General features: G+C 29.6%; 2 protein-coding genes across 10 annotated transcripts; one reads left to right on the forward strand and one right to left on the reverse strand.

Annotated features, from left to right (window-relative positions):
* The first annotated feature begins 251 nt into the window (after window positions 1-251).
* LOC149888795 (sialin-like) lies at window positions 252-20,967 on the forward strand. Of its 7 annotated transcripts, none has more exons than XM_090087378.1 (11): window positions 252-560; window positions 9,722-9,918; window positions 10,098-10,134; window positions 10,742-10,941; window positions 11,085-11,172; window positions 11,432-11,527; window positions 12,152-12,285; window positions 12,663-12,812; window positions 15,650-15,779; window positions 20,169-20,413; window positions 20,622-20,967. In XM_090087378.1, the coding sequence occupies exons 4-11, from the start codon at window positions 10,780-10,782 to the stop codon at window positions 20,832-20,834; spliced, it is 1,218 nt and encodes a 405-aa protein (XP_089943504.1). In that variant the 5' UTR covers window positions 252-560; window positions 9,722-9,918; window positions 10,098-10,134; window positions 10,742-10,779; the 3' UTR covers window positions 20,835-20,967. The 7 variants fall into 7 exon arrangements, with proteins under 7 accessions (XP_089943504.1, XP_089943501.1, XP_089943503.1 ...); XM_090087375.1 differs by having other exon boundaries at window positions 271-560; window positions 9,722-9,922; XM_090087377.1 differs by lacking the exon at window positions 252-560 and adding an exon at window positions 6,536-7,447.
* On the reverse strand, window positions 1,394-7,561 carry LOC145189174 (metabotropic glutamate receptor 8-like). 3 transcript variants are annotated; one of them, XM_090087369.1, is made up of 4 exons: window positions 7,483-7,561; window positions 5,276-5,543; window positions 4,938-5,165; window positions 1,394-3,479 (listed from the first exon to the last, which is right to left on the reverse strand). In XM_090087369.1, the coding sequence occupies exons 2-4, from the start codon at window positions 5,501-5,503 to the stop codon at window positions 1,449-1,451; spliced, it is 2,487 nt and encodes an 828-aa protein (XP_089943495.1). In that variant the 5' UTR covers window positions 5,504-5,543; window positions 7,483-7,561; the 3' UTR covers window positions 1,394-1,448. The 3 variants fall into 3 exon arrangements, with proteins under 3 accessions (XP_089943495.1, XP_089943496.1, XP_079921875.2); XM_090087370.1 differs by lacking the exon at window positions 7,483-7,561 and adding an exon at window positions 5,944-6,175 and having other exon boundaries at window positions 5,326-5,543; XM_080065749.2 differs by lacking the exon at window positions 7,483-7,561 and adding an exon at window positions 5,944-6,175.
* Window positions 20,968-22,192: the final 1,225 nt, after the last annotated feature.

The raw sequence follows: 22,192 nt of genomic DNA on the forward strand, positions 1-22,192 counted from the left end.
CAAAACAACGACCGGGAAAAGACTTATATACGATGATTCACCGATCTATCACGTAAGTAAACAATAAAACGGAAAGAAGAAAAAGTTAAAAACAATTGAGAAAAGACGTAAACACGAAGACTCATCAACCTGCCATATAAATAAATGAAAAGATATCGCAACAGGAAAACAAGCAAAAACTATAAAAGCTCAAAAAAGAGATCCTTGAAGAATTAGAAAAAGATTAGAGTTAGTTGAGAGATTTGGAGAGAGATAGAGATTAGAGCGACTGATGAGTACGGTCGTCTCTTTAGAAGAAGAGATTTAAAAGAGAAATTTAAGAGAAAAGAGTTTTTAAGAGGTTTAAAGTGGATTTTGAAGAAGAGAAAGACTTTTGTGATAAGAAGAGTACTTTGATGAACAAGCAGTTTTATAAGCAGTTAAATAAAAGTAGAAGATTTTAATATTAATTATTGGAGAATAACCAGAAGATTTTATTAAAGAAGACATAGTTGTAATAAAAGAAGATATAAAAGAAAGAGGAATAATTGATATAAACAGTATTGAACACTGCAAGAAGCGTAAGAGAAAATTATTTGTATTATATAAAAGTTATAAGAGTAAGAGTGCTAACCATTATACATTAATAGAACATTTGTTGAGTTTTACTATATTATAGAATATACTGAGGACGGAAATTATAAGTTTAGCCCTTTTAGATTAAACCTAGCCCATTCCTAACCAAACTATTCCCAAACCTCGCCCTTACCTAACCAAGTACTCCCCAGACCATCAACCTCGTTCCCAACCTCCATATACCTAATCCACATAACACTAAACCCAAACTTCCCTTTCCCCTTACCTTCATTAGCTAAACTAAATAAGAACCTAAACGTGAAAAATAAATTGAATACTTAAGATGAGTACATTAAAGAAAACGCCACCCTCACAGTATTTAGGCAGTCAAATCGAAAACATATGAGTTATGGAAATAAAAAGTAACATCCACCTTACCTTGAGTAGTACCCTGGGGCTTCGAAAAGCTACCTCATTGTTTGAATCAGATAAATAAAGAAGTAAGACTGCTAAATTCCCAGTATTCTTTATAAAAATATGTGCTTTCCAGTTAAATGAGAGTTAGTAACCTCTCATTTAACTGGAAAACACATATTTTGGTGGCTACCTCCATCTCCGAAAGCAATTTCTTCACCATAACATTTTATTTATCTATGAAAGCAATTTCTCTACCAAGCAGGTTATTTATCTATACAAGCAATTTTTATTTAATTCTAATAGTTTTAACTCATACTTAATTTTGGCTTGTTATAAATGGAAGCTTGAGCTTGTATTTATCTTGAACAAATTAAATGTTTTTACACCGAGTTATTTTTAAATTTTAAACCAAGTTGGAAACTTAAAAACAAAATGAACTATCTTTAAACAAGTTTTACATTTGCATATTTTTTTTTTTATTTACAATCTTCAATTACAACAGTTCCGTTAGAAGACTCTGATTTGCTCTGAAAAAATGTTACTGAACGAATTCTTCTATTCTTATTTGGCCTAAATTTAATTATATAAATCTTCACACCGTAAAGTCCAACTAAAAAAGTTGTTGAAACAATTATTGTGTCTAACATGACTGCGATTGTTTTATATTCAGTTGAAGAACCAAAAAAAATTGGTAAAAATGCTAACCAAGTAACAATAGTTGTGTACATGACAAATCCAATATAACGTGCTTCGTTAAAGTTTGAAGGAACTTTACGAGTTTTAAAAGCATAGTAGGTAGTTAAGAATACTAACACCAAATTGTATGCAACCGTGGCGTAAAAATCGTTTGTTTCTGTATAACATTTCAAAACACTATAACGTTTTTCATAGTTATAATCTAGTTTGTATTCGTTTTGAAAAAAACCATAAAACGAAAAGCATAATTGTGGCACAAGGAAAATGCCTGTTAATACAAGTTGCCAATGTGGAGTTAGAAACAAAAGATCTTGGCGTCCTGAAAATATTCTTGCGATTCGGTTTGTCTTGATCAATAAAGATATATGACATATGGACAAGCACAATCCCAATCCGAATCGAAACACTTTGCACATGTCGGGCGTCAATGATACTAACAAAAAGATAGGTAAAATATACAAGAATAAAATGCTAACTAAAAGTAAATATGTAACTTCGCGCCCAGAAGCTCTAACAAGAGGGGTGGAATTATGTCTTAAAAGTGTGATTATGGTAAGAAACGTAGCTACAAAACCCCCGACAGCCAATCCTGCTGTTATGATAAACCATGTAAGATCAATAGGTTTTCTAGGAAGAACGGTGCAACCATCAAATGTTCTATTTGGCAAGCTTCCTTCGGGGCAAATTTTACATTCATCCCTTGTTAAGTACTCTTTAAACTTGCATTGTTCACATATCCAGCAGCATTTTTTTGAAGAAGTATATACTTTTTTCCATCCGTCATTGCATTGGTCCTGACACGTACTAAATTCAAAGCCATCGTTTTTAAAATTGAATTCGGTTTCGTTAAAAATCGTTAGTCTTTCATTTTCACGGTTTGAATGCCACATTCCAATTAGTTTAAGATGCCCCTTTGAGTTGCAATAAATGTTGTAATGCCCATCAACTGGAAACTTTACCAATCCTGTATTACCAAAAAAAGAAACATTTTTTAGTTGAGTAAAAAATTTTTGTCCATTAATGGATTCATTCATAAATAATGTCGTATTTTCTCCGTGATTCTTCTGAATGACATTGTGTATTGCGTGTGCAATTGCATAAACTGCATCAATAGTGTATGATAAAACATCGTCTCTTTGACAAGTTTCTTCAATGGTAGAATTAAGACAAAATTTAAAAGTGCTATTTTTAGGGTCACTGCAATTAAACTTTGAGCCTGTGCGACGGACATTTTCTTGACAAGCAGAAACCCAAAAGTTTTGGAACCAAATGTTTTCTTTGCCAGTGAAATTGTTGGGCGAGAGACTAGAGTACCAGTTGTTATAGAAGTCTTCAATATATGAGCTATTGTAGAAAAGAGAAAATATGATTGTATTGTTGGATTTTACTTGGTACCAACTATCGCTGCCGATCAACCGGTAATGTGTAGTGAGGTTTTCTTCTTTTATTGCTTGAACAATGTTTTTTGCGTCTGGAATCTCACAGTAACAAACAATCCCTTTAATGTTTCGTTGCTTTTTGTAAAAGTCTTTAATTATCAATTGTAAATCAGACACAGAAGCACCTGGGGGAATCTTTTTCTTATCCGCGATGCATAGAGAACTATTTTCTGTCGCCTTTGAAAATGATGCAAAGCCGTGTTCTCCATATGAGCCAGTAGAGTACAGCCCGTACACTGATCTCCAATTCAATTTTTCTACAATAAAATCCAGCATAGCAAGAGACTGATAGGAATCCGGAGGTACTGTTCGAAGTAAAAAGCTGTACTTAGACTGGTCGGATAACTCAGTACTTGTAGCGCCGTAAGACACCTAAAAAGTTAAAATGAAGGTGATAAACTGAAAAGCTTCGACAATCACTTTATTTAGATACTTTCAGTTTTAAAATATTTAAAGTTCTTCTGGAAAAAGCATTAAAAAGTCATAGCAATATAAGGACAAACTTTGTCATGAAATAAAAGCACAAAAATGAGTTCTGAATGGTTTCCTTAACTGAGTTTAATCTTCTAGAACAGACTTACAAGTAATGGAATTAGTATAAGGTGTTTTCACAAAATCATAGATTAGGAGCAGACTCGTTGAGAGTATGAACGAAGCTCGGGTAAACTTATTATAGCGAGACTCTGAAGCTCAGGGATGGCTGTATGGATGTGCGGTAGTTTTTCGGTTGCTGCCTCTCTTTCAGAATTTTTTAAGGCACAATATCTTTATTTTTTTTATTCACTCAAATTGGTGCTGTTATTTGCCCTAATGCAGCTTGAGGTTCAAATCAATTATCTTGAGCTTAAAATTCAGGGAAAGCATCATAGTGGGGCTCAAATCAGCATTATTGTGTTACCAAAGAAACCTTAAAGCAAAAAAGTGGCGAAAATAAACATTCATTAAAGCTTATGTGTGGAATAGATTACAGGGTGTTTACAAAAGTCACTATCTGATTTGTTTTGCTAATAACTTCCAAACTAACTTCAGAGCTGAGATGAACATCAAAACATCTTTCCCAAACGGTACTCCTGCCAATGAATGAAAAAATTACTTCAAAACTGTTAAGATTCAGAATTTTGAGCTGAATAGAAAAGTAAACAAACAAAATTCTAGGTTCTGAGGAATCGCAAGTCCACGACAAACCCACTAAGAGCCTTTACTTTAGTGTAAGTTCACTGTATAGAGCAGAGTAGACCCAATTCATTGTTGGATTGATATTTTTGGAAGATGCTGGAGGTAATGCAGTTACAGTCAAAGGCGCACGCTACAGACAAATAATTAAACAATTTTTTAACCCCGAAACAAATCAACTGTCATCGGATTTAACAACTCCAAAATTTAATTTTAGATCAGTTCACAAAACATCAGAGCCATAATCACAAATATAGCACAGGATTTGCTAAAAAGAGCCAAACTTGTCAGCGCGTTAAATGGAGCTCGTTTATTGAACAAGATTTTCAAAACTTTATGCAAAACAATTGTATTAATTAAAGTTTCATATGTTGTTAACACTTTGCATATTAGTAAATCCAATAAAAAGTTATAAACAAAAAAAATCAAATAATTTTCATTATGAAAATTTTCAAGTGGTATTATCTGTTTAATTATACATAACAGAGCATGTGCATATATGTTTCAGAAATTAGCCTAATGTTTTATTTGCTTCTTAATATAAGTTACCATAGAAATGTTCCCTTTGAGCTGAAGTGAGACTAAAAGAAATCCATTGTGACACTATTTTAGAATGTTTAGCGCGTTTTCGAATAAAATTTTTTAGCATTTTCTTACCAAAGGTACTTTGAAAAGCGATAAAAGACTCGCTGCAGAAGCAGTAGACATGCTCATTCCATCTCCTACCACACCATAAAAGGGTTTAGTGTTGTTATTTTCGCAAGCCGGTACTTTACTAATTACAAACTGAAGTGATTCATCCAATGCTATTGTTTCCGTGCCACAAGTATCACGAATTTCAATGCCTAACTTCAAACCATATAATAGGTTTGGATCTTTGTTAATCTGAAAAAAAAATAAAAACTTTATAGAACTAAGTAAAAATGATAATCATCTGAACTTTTAATTTACCTTTATTAATTTTTAATTTTCAAATTCAGAGAGAAAATTAGCACCTTGTCAATAGCATAACGCATTGCTTCTAATCTCATAATACCGAACATACTTATGTTGCTGCTGCAAAGTAAATTGTTGACACCACCAGCATCATGAATTGCCACTAGTCCACCAATCATTACGTCTCCCTCTATTCTTAAACGAGCTCTTTTTGAGCTGAGCATGTTGCCGGATGCACGAAAGAACATAAAATTAGCTAGTAAAAAGGCTATAAAAGACATTCTCATGATCGCTCATTGGTGCTGTGTTACACGGATCTCAAAAGCTCTATACATTAATAAAAATTTCTTAAGAATATAAGATGTTTTTATAATAATCTTCATACTTTTAACATAAGCAAAAAAATCTAATACAATCGAACTAAAAGATTAAAACTGCGTACAAATTAACAACAACTTGCTTTTCTAAGAAATAAGAAGTAGAGAAGAGTGGAGTAGAAATAAGGATAGTAGAAATAAGCGGAGTAGAAAAGATTGAGGCAATCTTTTAAATAAGATAAAAGTTAAACTTAGGTAATAAAATAATAAAGTTGACCATCAAATAAACGAAGAAAAATCGTTGATCATACTACTTTGTTCACTCTCAAAACAATAAAAAGCGAAAACAACAATAAAAACAATAAAAAGCGAAAAACAACAATAACAAAGTAATTAGTTACGTTCCGTACACAAAAAGTGATGTGAGCTGCCACATTTTTACATTTAACGATTGAAAAAAGTTCTTTATTCAAAAATATATCGACGAATATTTGATACGACAGTTTTAGAGTTGGTTTATAAAGAACATATTGTTTGCTCTCTATGATAGCTGTAATGTATGATTTTTTTTTTGATGCTATGTCTGTTTCGTCTAAAAACTTGACTAACAGAATAGAAAAGCCGATCACAAGCTTTTAATCAGCCGAAAGTTGACATTAAGATTAACAATACAATTTCACGACACAATAAGTACAATATCCTGTATTCATTTTATTTCTGAGTCTCCAAAGATATTTTGTGGTTCAGTTATAAATCAACAAATCATATTTCACGTGAGCCATGCGTTTTTATAAAAACCTCATCTTGATGTTTCACTTTCACTTGTTTCCACTTCATCAAGTTAATACTCATTAATTAGCATAAATTAAACATAAACTGGCATACAATAAACATTTTTCTTGAATGATTTCAACCGTAGCTAAAAAAAGAGACATTTTTTTCTGATCTTTTTTTGTTTTTAGGTAAAAAGAAACTTTTTTTTATAGATTTAAGAAACGCCTTCTTGTTTGCTAGTTTACTTCAAAAATAAATTTTTTGAAGAGAATGCAACTATGTTTTTGTTTGTGCACGGAACGAACATCTTTACAGCTGAATTAACGTAAGAACATTCTGCTTATTGTTTGCGATGGAAATCATTCTTCTGTAAGCAATAAGCGAAATAATGGATTTTAACTTTATACGGAATACTGCTTCGTGGTGCTTCTTACTTAAACCTCTTCGTTTATAAAGATATGTTTAAATTAGACTTGAAGATATGTTTAAATTAGACTTGAAGATATGTTTAAATTAGACATGTTCTTGATCTCAATTAATAGATAACGGTGTATGTTCAATCTGTATTATTGCTTTGGGTCCTTTAGTGTTTTCAAAAGCTGACGATTGATGATAAATTTGCTGAACCTGAATCTTTTGCCTATGATTCTGGGATTTGGTTAACCATTCAGGAAAAAAGAATTATTTAGGGAAGAAGAAATATTCAGTAAGACGAATGTCTTTGAGACTTGGATTTTATGAAGTGGAATAAAAAAAAAAAAAAAAGAAAGAAAAAGAAATAGTGGCTGAAGCCATAAGTTTATAAACGAAATATTTTTAACTTTTGAAAAAATGTCCGAACAAAAACAGAGAATAGCCTTATTAGGTCAAAGCTATCTTATCACTTAGCGAAACAATTCTCGAATAGTTTTTTTAACGTGACAGTTCCCATCACTTCCTTGTTAGAAACAGCGAGTAGAAGTCAAATGGGAGACAAAACACTATATTTGTTATTTGACTTTCTCTGCTCGTTTCGCATTGTTTATATTTTTGTTGAGTTTAGGTTACCTAGTATTTTTATGCAAGGTCAATATTTCTGGACGTTCTGCAAAGTCGGATTATTGTTTGTTTATCAACTTTAAAAATTATAAAAGAAAGCAAGTAAGTTATTCATAATTACTTAAGTAAAAATTAACTTTTTTAGTTGAACTGTGCTTGCCAACATCCCTTTCCTGCTGAAAGTCTCGCATTGCTATGAGTTAAACGCGCCTCCTTGCGTTCTTAGTGAGAAAAAAATTATTAGATTAAATTACTGAGCAAAAATGTAAATATGAGTTTTTTAAGAAAGTAACCAATAAAAATATCAAAACTTTAGAAAAAAAAGGATTAAGAAACCTTAGAATGAAATGTAGAGAGTAGAGAGTGTATAGAGAGAGAGAGTGGAGAAAAAGGAGAAGATGGGATGAAAGCCTATAACAATAAAAAGAAACTCTTTCATACGTAAAATTTTACAAACTCACGAGGTAAATAAAAAAGTATAATTATGGTGAATAACTAAGGAGAAGTTAGAGCTAGGACGTGTTTTGTTAGTTTCAGGGTAAAATGTGCTGGGGACGTGATGAACGCAGACAACTTTTGCACGTCGGTCACAAAGACAAATATGTGAGACGTTATATAATGACATAATTTGTAACTTTTTAATGCAATACAACTATTACTTAGAAGATTTTATTCATAAAAGGTGAATTGCAACACCCTCGGAGTTTTATATATTTTCTAACTGATTCGCTAAATAATTTTATCGCAAAAAATAACACAACTTCATCATTATAAAAATATCACAAACTTCAATAAATCGCTTAAAGTAGATTTTCAACCAATACGAAAAAACCACACACTTCAACCAATTGAGAATTATGCTAACTTTAATTGGAAAAGATTTGTAATCTTATTCGTATAAACATGTTCTTCAATTAACTAAAATAATAAAGCATTTCTATTCAGCTTTTTTACCTAGGTGTAGAAATTTTATTAAGTTTGGCGCGTCAAATATTTGCCGTAATATATTACTTATGTTATTCTTAGTAACAAAAAATGAAATAATAAGAAATCTTTTTGTCGCCACTGCTGTTTTTCTTATTTACCTTGAAATTCGAACCATTCCCATAATAAGTTTTTATTTTACTAAGTGTTTTGAATATGTGTGCGAGGTTTGCTTCTGAAAATTTAAAGTGGCAGAATTGCAAAGTTGGTCAATTTTTTGGCTTTACGTATTGATGATTAACAGCCAAAAATTTGTATATAACGTTTTGAATCACACTATGCTTATGACATTTTTTGAAAGATTTTGTTTTTTAAATCTATCACAAAAGCATCTTGTGCAGCTTAAAATAAGCATTTTTTTCCCCTCTTCTTTAGAAATAAGAGAACAAAAATTTGGAATAATTTTTAAAGAAAGTTTTATTTATTTTCTGAAAAATTCCCTAAATCTTGAATAAGAGAAAGAGGGAAAAGAAAAAAAAAATACTATAAATGTAGCTACAAAGTTGCATTACAATTTTTTTTCTATAGCTTTTAAATTTTTTTTTTTTTTTTGAAAAAAAAAAATATATATTGTTTACACTCCGACTTAAAATTGCAAACAAATTACTTTTCTCCTAGTTTAAAAAAAGTAAGGTCTTATTAATAATGAAACAAAATTAATAAAATGTAACACTAGATGTTTGATTGTATTTCTAAAAGTATTAGAAAAATAATTAAGTTAAAGAGGTTATAAGTGATTTTCTTAGTAGCTAATAGTACTTTAACGTCTGTACAGATATATAAACCTCCACATGTAGAGGTCTACTTATACTAAGCTTTAAAACAAAAAGAAAGCCCACAAATTAACTTTTACTATTTGACTCTTAAGCCATTACTCCCATTAGGATGTAAAAATAAATGGTCTTTATAATTATTTCTCTAGGATAAGTAACACATTTTAAAATTCTTTGAGAGAAATTCTTTTTCTAAAGCAATCCAAGTACAATTATAGACAGTTTTTAATAATGATAATTTAGAAATATTGTGTATTTGAATTTCATTTCTCTTTCAGTTTTTTACTAATTCCAAAAGACTTTAAAAACCACTACAAAAAACTGCACTACATACCAATAAATGAATATGTATGAAAAGATTGAGTAATGTACCAATAAATGAATATGTAAAAAAAACTTTACAATAGTATTTTTTGAGAAACAAAATGTTGCAGCTGCATTACAAACTTAAAGCTAAAAACAACTGATAACGTAGGTAGGGAAGAATATTAAGGGTTTTATAAATGATTTTCAAAGTTTAACAACAAACTGCAAATGAATTTTTTGAAAATCTATATTTAATCAGTATGTAAGAGTTAGTTACTTAAAAACAATTATTTTTTGAGTGACAATTTTTTAGATAGAAATTAAAAGTATGGCAACTTACTTTCCTCGAAGATATATATTTGCAGTTATGGCACATCTTGGAATGTTTATTATGTATACAATGAGAGCAAATATAAGTGTTGCAATGGTTGCTATGGTGAAGCCATCTAAAATGCACAATCAAGTTATTAATCATGATTGTAATAGTGGTATCCCTAAAAATGAAACAAGGCATGTAAGATATATTTTATTTTTTTTAGATTATCATTCTCTAAAATGGTAGAAAAATTCAAGGATAATTCTAAAAAATCAAGAATAATTTTAACAAAGTATTGAAGAAAGTTAATTTCTTTTCAGTTTTTTCATACAATAAATAAACATACAATAAACAACTTTTATTTAATTTTAAGGATCGTGGAGAATTTACTTGGTCTGAAAGTCAGCAAGGTAATAAAAATAAATGAAAAATGTATTAAAAAAAAAAAAAACAACAACAACAACAACAAAAAAAAAACAAATAAAAAAACACCCTAAGTCTTACAACTTTGATTTCATTTCATTTGAATTAAGGATTTCATTTGAAAGTAAATAAGAAATCTGTTAAATGTTAAGGAAGTATTGGCAATTCAAAAAATTCATTTTCATTTCTTTTCTCAAAAGTTTTGCCTTTTGTAATTTAGTTTATATATTATAAGAAATTTTTAAGGTGATTTATTTTACTTTTTTTTTTCTCAGATAAAGTTGGCATAAAATACAAAACTGTTACATGAGTTGAATTTAAGAGTTAATAACGTTTAGTATTACACAGTAAATGGAATCTTTGGTTTTATGAATTATTATAAATAGATTTTTTACTATGGTATAAGTGTTTAGGAGTGGTTAGGAAAAAAAAAAAAAAGTAGTTACTTGATCAGAGAGTTCTGTTTACTATACTTGTTTACTATACATGGATGATAATAAAAGTTTTCTATGATCATTAACATACAACTGATTGAGAATTTCAGTTGTAGATAAAATGTCTCTAATTGTAAATCTAAAAAAATTTTATTTTTAGGACTTATTTTATCATCATTCTTTTATGGATATCTTTTTATGCAACTTCCAAGTGGCATAATAACAAATAAATTTGGTGCAAAGTATGTTTTTGGAATAGGACTGCTTGTAACATCAATTCTGTCATTGCTGACACCAACTGTTGCAAGAACCAATCTTTATCTTCTTGTTGCTGTTAGAGTTTTAAGTGGCTTTTCACAGGCAAATTTACTTAGTACTTTTAATACTTAGTACTTAATACTTAGTATTCTTAATACTTAGTACTTAATACTTAGTACTCTTAATAATTAAAAATGCTGAGTCTTGTCATTTAATTCTTTTTTTTTTGTTTTGTTTTAATAAAGGGTGTTTCATTTCCTTCTATACACTATTTAATTTCTCAATGGTCACCACCAGGTGACAGAACCAGATTTATTGGCTACGCTTTTGGAGGTAAGTTTTGTTGTTGTTGTTGTTGTTGTTGTTGTTATTCTTGTTGTTATTGTTGTTGTTGTTGTTATTGTTGTTGTTGTTGGTGTTGTTGTTATTGTTGTTGTTGTTGTTGTTGTTGTTGTTGTTAGTATTATTGTTATTGTTATTATTTCAATTTTAATAATAAACATCTTGTTTTAAAATCTAAATTTATAGAAAAGTCTTAGTATTAGCACTATGACTAAATAATGTTAAGTAATCTTTACTTTTTATATCTTAGGAATTTACACAGGAACGGTACTGTCTATTTTTATATCTGGCTTCCTCATTTCTTCAACATCTCTTGGCGGTTGGCCTTCTGTGTTCTATTTTTTTGGTATTTCACAATTTTTCCATAAGTTTTTTTATTTATTTACGATCTAAAGGTCTCTGTTTTAAGTTTTTTTTTTAAAATAGGTAAACTTTTTATTGTAATAAAAGGTTAGTTGTGTATAAAAATTGCAACATTCAAATTCTCTAGCTAGGTGAGGATTTTTTTTGTGTTTCTCTATTTTAAGTTCATTAGATATTAATAATGAGCAGCAGGAGAAAGTAGAAAGATATTTTCAAAAAACAAAAGGACTGCAAGACAAAAATAAAATATTTCATAAAAAATTTTCATCAACTGTTTTCTTGGACTTAGTTTCAATGTTTCAAAGTTAATAACAAGATGCTTTTACTGATTTTTTAAGATTTTTTACTGATTTTTACTGATTTTTTTAAAGATTTTTTACTGACTTTTTAAGCTCAAGTTTTTAATAATCATCTCTAACATTTTAACACATGATTTTATTTTCAAAGATGTTTTGACCAATATACACCCATACTAAACAAATAATAAAGACTAAAATTAAGAGGGATTGCTTAAAACCTGACTGTATCTTTCTAGTTCACAGTGAGCTTTAAATTTTTCCAAGTTTCTTAAACCAATTTTTTTGTTACTTTATTATCTTTATTTTAGGAGTCCTTGGCATTATCATAGTTGTTTTGTGGTCATTTTTGGTATTTGATAACCCTGGTGAGCATCCTTACATTAGTGAATGTGAAAAGAAATTTCTTCAAGAAAGCTTATTTAAGTGTTCTTCTAACACCAAGGTTTGTTATTTAGGTGTTCTTCTAGCACCAATGTTTTGTTATCTAAATTCTTTACTTGCAGTTGATGCAAGTTGAGTATTTGCTGAAAGGAAACCTTCTAACTTTTAATAACCACATCAATTTTTCATAAACTCTTGACAATGTTTTTCCAAAATACCAGTTATTATCATTCTCAAGTAGATAGACTGAGTCAAGCAAATTAAATTTCATTTGTGGGTAATCAATTCCAACAATATGAATTCAATAATGTAAAGCATGTATGGTTATAGGATTTCTGAGGTGTATAACATATACACCTCAGAAATCCTATAACCATACATGCATATTGTACCTGCATCATTCTATTCTTGCCTAGCATCTACAGCTTCTCTTTTTAGGTTCCAAAAATTCCATGGTTTTCAATATTTACTTCAGTTCATGTTTGGGCAATTACTGTGGCTCATTTCGCAAACAATTGGATATGGTATTTGATCCTTACTGACTTACCATCTTATTTCAGAGATGTACTTGATTTTGATGTTAAAAAAGTAAGATATTCAACTTAGATTTTGAATCTGTTGTAAAAATGATAAGTTCTGTATAAATATAAATAATTCTTAAATTATATTTACAGAAAGCTAATCATTTAGTTAAATTGATTTTAAAGTAGGCTCATAAAGATTTTTTTGACTTTTTCAAATCATCATAAAATCTTTAACACCTATAGATGTGTAATTTTTTTTTTTTTTTTTTTTTTTTCAAACTGGAAATACATTTCTCTACATCTTATATGTTACTAGTAAATTCACTAATTCAGCATATTAAAAGATGTAGCAGATAATGTAGTGTTAAATATAAAAAAATTTGATGCATAAAGTTTGAAATTGGTTTCCAATCCTCTTTTTAAACTAGCTGGTAATGATGTCTACTGTAAAAAATTAAGGTTAGAGAATGAAAATCTGACTTAAGGTTATTCTTTCTTAACATAAACTTACATACTGTCAGTATAGTCAAGTTTTAATCCTTTTAATTTCCAACACCCAAGAAAACATTAAAAACATGTCAACTTAAGGTAACTGGATCAGAATTGGAAAGCCTATAATAGAATGATACAGTTACTTTATCTACTTTATACACTTAACTACAAAATTAATGCACCATTTATACATTTCTATTTATTTTAATTGTCGTCAATATTATCATATATTTTGACAAGCATATTAAGAATAGAACACATGAATACAATTATTTCGATGATAATAATAAAATTGACTTTGAGGATGGTGAGAAAAAAACTAACACCAAAAATATGGTTCATTCAACAAAATGAAGTAAAATGATTATTATTTTAGGGATATAGGGATATATAGGGATATCTTCCCACATGTGGATAAGACTTTGTCGCAGGTTGTCTAGGCTGTTAGGTGGTGAATGTTGGCTTCTAATACGGCGTCCCATTATGTCCCAAAGATGTTCTATTGAGTTAATATCTGGACTGCAAGCTGGCCACTCCAAAACTTGAATATTAACATTATTTAAGTATTCAGTAACAACATGTGCTGTATGTGGTCTAGCATTATCCTGCATAAGAAGGAATCTATCTCCAATGTACAGTGCAAAAGGTACCACAAAAGGTTCTAAAATGTCTGCTATGTATTGTTGAATAGTCAGACATCCACCATCAACAATGAAAAGCTCTATGTGAGCTGTTAAAGATATTCTGCCCCATACCATCAATGAGCCGCCTCCATGTAAAGTGATTTCTTGAATGTTGTAAGCAAAATATCTTTCATTTGGTCTTCTGTACACTCTTGGGTGGCAATCAAAACTTACAAGGCAAAACCTTGACTTATCTGTAAATAAGACCTTTCCCCAATCATGTATTTCCCAATTCATATGCTTCCTTGCAAAAGCCAGTCTGTTTCTTCAGTGGTCTACAGACAATATGGGACCATTAGCTGCTGCCCAAGGTCTTAAATTTAAAGTAGGAACTCTTCTTCTTATGGTATCTTGGCTAACAGCAGTTCCATGAACCTAAGCAAGTTGTATTTAGAGAATAAAAAATCAGTCCTCCACAGCATTGATAGCTCGTGGTCTGCCTTGGCCAAGTTGTCTAGCGTGATCACTGGTCTCTACAAACCTTTGTAGAACCTACCAACTGTTGAATGAAACACTCTAAATCTTCTACAAAGTTCGTGATTTGTTAATCCTTCATTGGGCAACAATTGCAACACATTCATCACGACTTAAGTTTTGTGGAAACGAAAATAAAACCTACGAAGATGTAGAAATAAACATCATCATCTTTGTAATTGATATATCTGGGAAATATATAATATTTTTCAAAATAAGATGGAATTTTTAAATGGTGCGTTTATTTTGCGGTTAAGTGTAGTTAATTTTCTACTTTTTTACAAAAAGGTTTACAAAAATGGTAATGCTAGCAAGTTCACATTATAAGGATTGTAATGAGAATCTGAGAAAATAAGGGTACAAAGAAATGGGTCAAAAATAAGTAATTGTAATAATTAAATAGCTGATAGTAGGTTTTTTTCCCTAAAAGTTCCATCAAAAAAGCTGAAAATGCTTGCATTAAGATAGCAATCAACTTCATCCCAGTCTGGAAATCACCCAAAAAAACACAGGATGTGACAACACTCTTATTTTTTCAATTAAGTTAATCTGAGCAAACAAAAAGCTTTTTAAAAAACCTTAAAAAAAACTTTCATAAGAATATATTAGGAACCATCTTACTTAGGTAAAAAATTGGTGCATGTTAAAAGCCATTAAAACCCAGTGATGGCTCTCAGAGATGGGCTTATAGATTAAGTTGCTATAAAGAAAAAAAATGCTTGGTCCATGGAAAAATGGAAGCCAAAGAAGTGAATTGCTAGGCCCATAGAAAGCAGAAGTTATTTTTGTTGGAAAAAATATTTCATGTGAAAAGATTTAAATCTGAAAAGTCTAGCTTGTCACACCAAGGCTGCAAGGTGGTTTGAGTATTGGTATTTTGTGCTGCTTTAGTTTTAATGAATCACTGCAAGATGAAGAAATTGAAATAAATTTGCTTTGGCCAGATTTGAATCAGATTGAACCTATTGTAGATTGGAAAAAGAGTTAGGCAATTTCCATTTAAATATTTTTAAATGTTTGAAGTAAAAATAACAGTAGAGACAATTCTCGAACAATAGAGGCAATCTGGAAAAGACTTGGATTGGTTGAAAAAAAAAGTGTGTGGACGGATCTTTAGTCACCATCTAAGATTCCATTAAAATACAATAAAAGAAACCTAAATTCTTTATTTTTTGAAAGTACCTTTTTGTAATGTGTATAAATATATCTTAACTTTTTAAGGTTTTATTTGTTGAATTTTTGGATTATTTAGAATGGAATGTTGTCAGCTTTACCAATAATTGCTACCTTTATTGGGCTTCAAGTTTCATCTATGTTTAGTGATTTTCTTCAAAGAACACGATTCTCCACAGCAACTACTCGCAGAATTATGTCATCTCTAGGTAGAAAATTTTTACCTCTTAATTTATATTACTGGGAAAATTTTGACTTTATTTTTGTGCAACAACATTTTTCATAAAATACTTTCCTACAGCATGAGTTCATTTTTAAAAAATTTGGTTTTTCTACACCAAAAAATTCTCAAAGATACTTCATTATTTTCAGATATTTCACATTTCAAAATGGTAAAAAAGAAAAAAATTTAAAAATTTAATTTAGATACGATGGAGGTGTTTTTATGTGTATTTTTTTTATATACTCTAATTTTATATAAGTAATGTGGTCTTGCCATTCAATTCTAAAATTTTGATTAAAAACACATATACTCAGAACAAAACTAAATGTCATAAGCACTTCATATAATGATATCAATGCTATTTACATCAAGTGTTACCTCTTTCATATTGGGTTTGATATTTTTCATCTGATTGTACATCTTGCCCAGATTTTGTTATCTCTGTCACTCCACAAAAATCAAAGTTGTATTTATGAAAAACACCAGTAACCATTAAATATCTTTTACATCTGCCATGAACTTGGCAACCAATTTAGATTAATATTTGTATTGTAATGCTGGTATGGGTTCAGAACTCCTTTGCTATAACAAAGTTAACTATCCAGGAGCCAGTGTTTAATTGCACAGAAAAACACAAAGATTTTCTTTCTTAAGTTAACTAAATTTGAAATTTTTTTGCATGTAAATAATTGTTTTTGATTAAGTTCAAATTAAAAAACCTTAAACTAAAAATGTATTTTAATTTTCAGTGCATAAATGTAAATGTCTTTAAATAGTTGATTATCAGATAACATCATCAAGATCAGTGAAGATTTCAACACCAGCACAAACTCAGTTGAAGTGCGCATTTACAAAATCAGTTGGAACAAAAAAGGAGTATGAGTAATTGTCTAAAAGGCCCCATCGATTTGGTGCCCCATCTATTTTAATTAAAGAAGAACTTTGTCAAGAGCAAGAAGAAAAAAAAATTCTTTCAGAATCAAAAGCAAAAAACAGGGACAAATGAGAGAAACTCAAATATGGCTCATGACTTGTTAGGTGTCAAAATTAGTGAAACCACAATACACTTAGACTTTTTTTAGTTTTTGATGTCAGTTGCAGTCAAGAGTACACTCCTGCTCAGTTGCATTGAATGATTTGACATAAAAGTAATAAAAATACTTTATGCAAACTTAAAAAATTTATTAAACGGAAAGGAATAAACATTTTTAATGCAATTTACAATATGATGTTAACTTTTACTGAAAAAAAAAAAAATTGTCATTTTATAAACCATCACATCCATCAATTACCATCACATTATCAATTACCATCACATTATCAATTACCATCACATTATCAATTACCATCACATCCATCAATTACCATCACATTATCAATTACCATCACATTATCAATTACCATCACATTATCAATTACCATCACATCCATCAATTACCATCACATCCATCAATTTGAGTGCCACAATTGTGAATTTTCAAAACATTCATATTGAATAAGCTGCAAAAAAATTTTTAAGTTAAAATCAAGTTTTGTATTTTTTAAAAGAGTATTTTTTTCCAACCACAAATTTAAACAGGTTTGAAAAAGTTGTTAGCAAACAACCTCTTACAGAATTCCTGGAGGTTGGTCTTAAGCAATGGGAACCACACTTTGCCTATTGTAGGTAACCTTCAGGTCATCTACATTGTCACGAAGGTTATGAAAAATCCATCTGCAACTACCAGCCAATTACTAGCTTGTGTGATATCTCTAAAACAAAAGTCAGTTTCAATTGTGTAATAATTTTTTTGTTAAAATTCCCAAATATCTTTTAGCACAGTTGCGTATATAAATCTATTTAAACATATTGTGGATCTTTATATGTGGATATTCAATATGTGAATCTTCATATGTGGATATTCAATATGTGGATCTCATAGAAATGGTGCTATCAAAGTATCATTAATCATCCTTCGGTCATTCCAACGGACCTTGTGAGTTAATATGGTCAATCTTTGAGCCAAAAATTGCTAGTGCATAGATTGAATACGCTGGAAGACAAATTCGGTAGTTTTAAAAGATAAATGAGTCCTCAACAAAACTACAAAGTTAGAAAGTTAAAAAGTTCAAAGTATATTTGATTAAGTTGTATTTGTTATTTAAAGTAGATATGAGGTAATTGAGTTTTAACTTATGTGCAATGCAAATACAAATATTTTGCCCCATTTGGGTCTTTTTTTTTTTTTTTTTTTTTTTTTGTGTGTATATCTGTAATGTAAAAAATTTTGTTTAAAAATATCAGCCGACATTTGACTTGTCTCATTAAACAGACAAACAAAAGTTGGTATTATGAATGCCATACAAACAAAAGTTAACATTATGAATGCCAGACAAACAAAAGTTGATATTATGAATATTAGGTTTATCTTTAGAATTCATTTTCATTAAATCAACAACATGAAAATTTAAATAAAAAATCCCTGATTCACAAAAACTTAATTTAAAGTAACTTTTCACAAAAATAAAAAACAAATTATTCAAATTTTTTTAAAGATGTCTTTGCGACCGCTATTTTGTCGAACTTTTTTTGTGGCGTTTCTCATTGCTTCATGTCTAAAATCTGTTGTTGTTTTTTTTACTTGTCAAAAAATGAAAATGAGGAGGATCTGTTAATCCAACTACCTAATGAATGTTTTCATCAGATGAATAGATTTCCATGTTTCCGACAGCAAAAATTTATCAAACTTTTTATGCAATTGTTATTCTAAAAAAAAAATTTGAACGTTACGAAACTTGAATTTTCGCTCACATAACGATTAAAATTTGGCGTAGGGCCGTTTCCCACCGTAGGGCCGTTTCCCACCGTAGGGTCGTTTCGTTCGAGTCTAGTATATGTTATATAACTAAAAAAAGTACAAAAGCATTAGAAATAAATTTTTGCAACCATAAACATAATATTTTAAGGATTTGTTTAAAATTGTTCTCACTCTGAAACGTAAATCATTTATGTACTAATTTTAATCAAACTTTTAAAACACAGTTTTCTAATCTTATCGTATGTGTTTCACCCTTATCGTATATAGTGTTGACACTTATCGTATACTGTAAAATCTGCTTTTGTATCTGATTATGTACTCATGGTTTCAAATGAAAGATTATTGGATTTGTAACATTTTTGTTTTGAACAGCTAGATCGAGTGGCTGCAAGATATGTGTTGCATTAGGGAACAAATCAACAAGAAATATTCCATTTTTACAGCAAAACTTGCTAAGTTCAATTGAAAAACTTTCCAAATGTTCTGCTTGCTGCGTACACAAACATTAACAGCATCAATAGCATCTCGTAATTAACTATCTGTATATTAAAGTCTTTGTTTTCAGCTACTAGTTTTCGTTTTATTTTTTTGTCGTGCCATTTTTAGATACATTATTCATTTTTGTTTTAATAGTAAAAGGGCATAAAATGGATCATTGATTGGACACGATAAGTATGAGAATCACATATTTTTAGTTCATATTTATCGTACATTCAAAAATTTTTAGTTCATATTTATCGTACATTCAAAAATTTTTAGTTCATATTTATCGTACATTCAAAAATATTTAGTTCATATTTATCGTACATTCAAAAATTTTTAGTTCATATTTATCGTACATTCAAAAATTTTTAGTTCATATTTATCGTACATTCAAAAATATTTAGTTCATATTTATCGTACATTCAAAAATTTTTAGTTCATATTTATCGTACATTCAAAAATTACAAATGTAACATCATCATCAATGTTAAAAATTATTCATGTTTTATTTACCTAATTAAGTTCAATTTAGAAATAAACTTTTACGTCATCCTTTCAAATGTTGCAAAACTTGCTTGAGAACCCTCTAATTGCCGTTACTTAAAAAAAAGTCCTTTTAAATACGGGCGTAATATATCTGCTGTTTTCATAAAAGTAACAATGTATTGCTGTTTCTTTGTATTCAAATGGAAGTGCATGGCCATATTGTTCATACATAAAATACAAATATAAAAAACAAATAACTACTTGTCGCAAAATTTCTGTTGAATTTAGAAAACTACGATAAGTGTCGATTTATATTAGGTGTGCGAACAACCCTAGTTTTTTTTGTTAAATTCATATTTTTCAAATTCGGGAATTACTTTTGAAATAGAAATAATTCACGCAAAAGTCATATTTATAGGATTGGCCCCAGAATATTAACGATGTATCAATCGCTATTTAACTGTACGCGTCTATAACCGTCAAAGCGTGTGAAAAAATTGAAAACAATTAATTTTACGCGTCTGTGTGTATTAAACTAAAGTTTAATACACATAGACGCGTAAAATTAAAATTAAAAGCGAGTATGTTTAATGCTTATCTATTTTTAGGTTTCTATTTATCGGCATTGTTCCTAGTATTGGCAAGTTATTCTAGCTGCAGCAATATAACTTGGTCGGTTGCCTGCATGATTTTAACAAACATGTTTATAGGAGTAACCAACAGTAGTTTCTTAGTAAACCATTTGGATATAAGTCCAAGATTCGGAGCATTTTTAATGGGTATTTCAAACACCGTGGGAACGTTGGCGGGTTGTTTCAGTCCTTTAGTCACAGGGATTTTCATTAACCATAATGTGAGTTTATATTAATAATAATGTCAATTTTTACTAATAACAATGTCAGTTTTATTGTGTCAGATTTTACTAATTGCAATGTTTCTTTTTTTCTTTTCTTTAAATGTACGGATATAGTTGATCATTGCCTCTTTTCTTTGTTTGAGTAGGGTAGTACCAGCTGTAACAGCAATAACAAAAAAATAATTTATTATTTTTTCGTTTACAGCCATCTGTTCTACAGTATAGAAAAGTATTTTTAATCGCAGCAGTTGTTTGCGTATTTGGAGGAATGTTTTTCTGCGTATTTTTATCTGGCAACGTGCAACCATGGAATAACCTTCCCGTCGAAGATATCGATGATGATAAAACGAACCTCATAAATAAACAAAAGAATGTTTCTTATTCAACTTGTGATGACAACGTGGATTTGGCGAGCTGATACTTTTGTTAATATTTTTGTAGCTTTATAATTTTTTGGTAAATTTTTATTATATTTTTTACATTCTTTTTACAATATTTTTGTATCTTTTGTATTGCAAATATATCTAGCTATATTGTTTTTTAAAGAAAAATTTTAAAGTAATTTACTTAAATACTTACAGCCCAACCTTTGGGTATGAAGGCTCAAGGCAAGGACACAAAGCCTTATTGGTGATAGAGGCTTTGTTGATGTTGAATCATTAACTTTGTTTACGGAGAGATCATGATTTTCATCGAGTTTTTTTCATAGTGTTTTTTGTATTTAGCACCGAAGTCACTTTTCCAGCTAATGACATCTTTCAATCCGTATGCGTTCATTTTTGGTTATCGGATTTGTAGCTTGAACTTATCTGTATGCGAGTTTACTTGATTTCAAATTTTCGTCATATTCTGGGTGCTGCTTTGCACTGCACTGCGAAGCAGACAATATTTTTGTTTGCTACATCAATCGCTCTTTACAATTCGTGAGGTTAAAATTATCCTGTGCTATCTCGGATTTTAATAGTTTGAAGAAAATGAGTTATTAATTTTAGTAAAAAATAATTACTTTTAAAGTACTTTTTTTAAAAAACTTTTTTGCTTTAAATAGTTTATGTTTAAACATTAATTATTTAAAGCAAAATTTATTATTTCTTTAAAAATTAAAGCTGAAATTTTGAGTAATTTTTACTTTTAATAAAAAATCAAAAACTTTCTCTCAACGTTTAAAATTGGAGATTAATTCTAACCTCGTGAATTAATTTTTTTTTTCAAAGAACTTTTGTTATGAATCAAAACAGCTTACACCTACCAAAAACCAACCAGAGTAATGAATAAAAATGTTTACAAAAATGAACATGTAAACCTTGCGTGCTTTAACAGAAAAATTGTAGCAATCATATCAAGCTGACAAAATAGACAGTGAGCTTTTCTTGAAGTATTGTTGAGTGCAGGATAAGCCTTAATGAATTTTAGCTTTGAAAATCCTCTTTTCCTATCCAACAGGGTTTTGAAGTTTTCGAAGAGCAATGTTGTATCTAAAAAAAGTCATCGATTTCTCTTTACATATTCATAAGCATCCTTGACTTCACCGGCTTTGTGTGTGTTTTTTTTTTTTTTTGCTATACTAATACTGTAAGTTAGTTGTTTTTATTTTTGGGGCACTTGTCTCTTGGAATATTGATTTACTTTAGGGCAAGGGGAACTTTCTTTCGCAATTGTTATTGCGGTTTCAAAATCGGTCTCTCAGTAAGATTTCAATCTGTTACAAGTTTCTTCGCTACTTAAAAAACTTATTGGATTCATTTAAATATTTTGCAATTCTTTATTCAAACCTAA

The sequence above is a fragment of the Hydra viridissima genome, unplaced genomic scaffold (assembly GCF_058129835.1).
Source record: "Hydra viridissima isolate aposymbiotic clone 2 unplaced genomic scaffold, HvirCarnegie_v1 scaffold_5, whole genome shotgun sequence".
In the NCBI taxonomy this organism is placed as follows: Eukaryota; Metazoa; Cnidaria; class Hydrozoa; order Anthoathecata; family Hydridae; genus Hydra; species Hydra viridissima.

Bases quoted from the DNA above. Each gene is read 5' to 3' on its own strand.
- LOC149888795 (XM_090087372.1), top strand. From the start codon at position 7,889: ATGTGCTGGGGACGTGATGAACGCAGACAACTTTTGCACGTCGGTCAC. The intron at 10,135-10,741 runs GTAATAAAAATA...TTTTATTTTTAG, and splicing joins TTGGTCTGAAAGTCAGCAAG to GACTTATTTTATCATCATTC. The intron at 15,780-20,168 runs GTAGAAAATTTT...ATCTATTTTTAG, and splicing joins CAGAATTATGTCATCTCTAG to GTTTCTATTTATCGGCATTG.
- LOC145189174 (XM_090087369.1), bottom strand. From the start codon at position 5,503: ATGAGAATGTCTTTTATAGCCTTTTTACTAGCTAATTTTATGTTCTTT. The intron at 5,166-5,275 runs GTGCTAATTTTC...TTTTTTTTTCAG, and splicing joins TGCGTTATGCTATTGACAAG to ATTAACAAAGATCCAAACCT. The intron at 3,480-4,937 runs GTAAGAAAATGC...TTAACTTTTTAG, and splicing joins CGCTTTTCAAAGTACCTTTG to GTGTCTTACGGCGCTACAAG.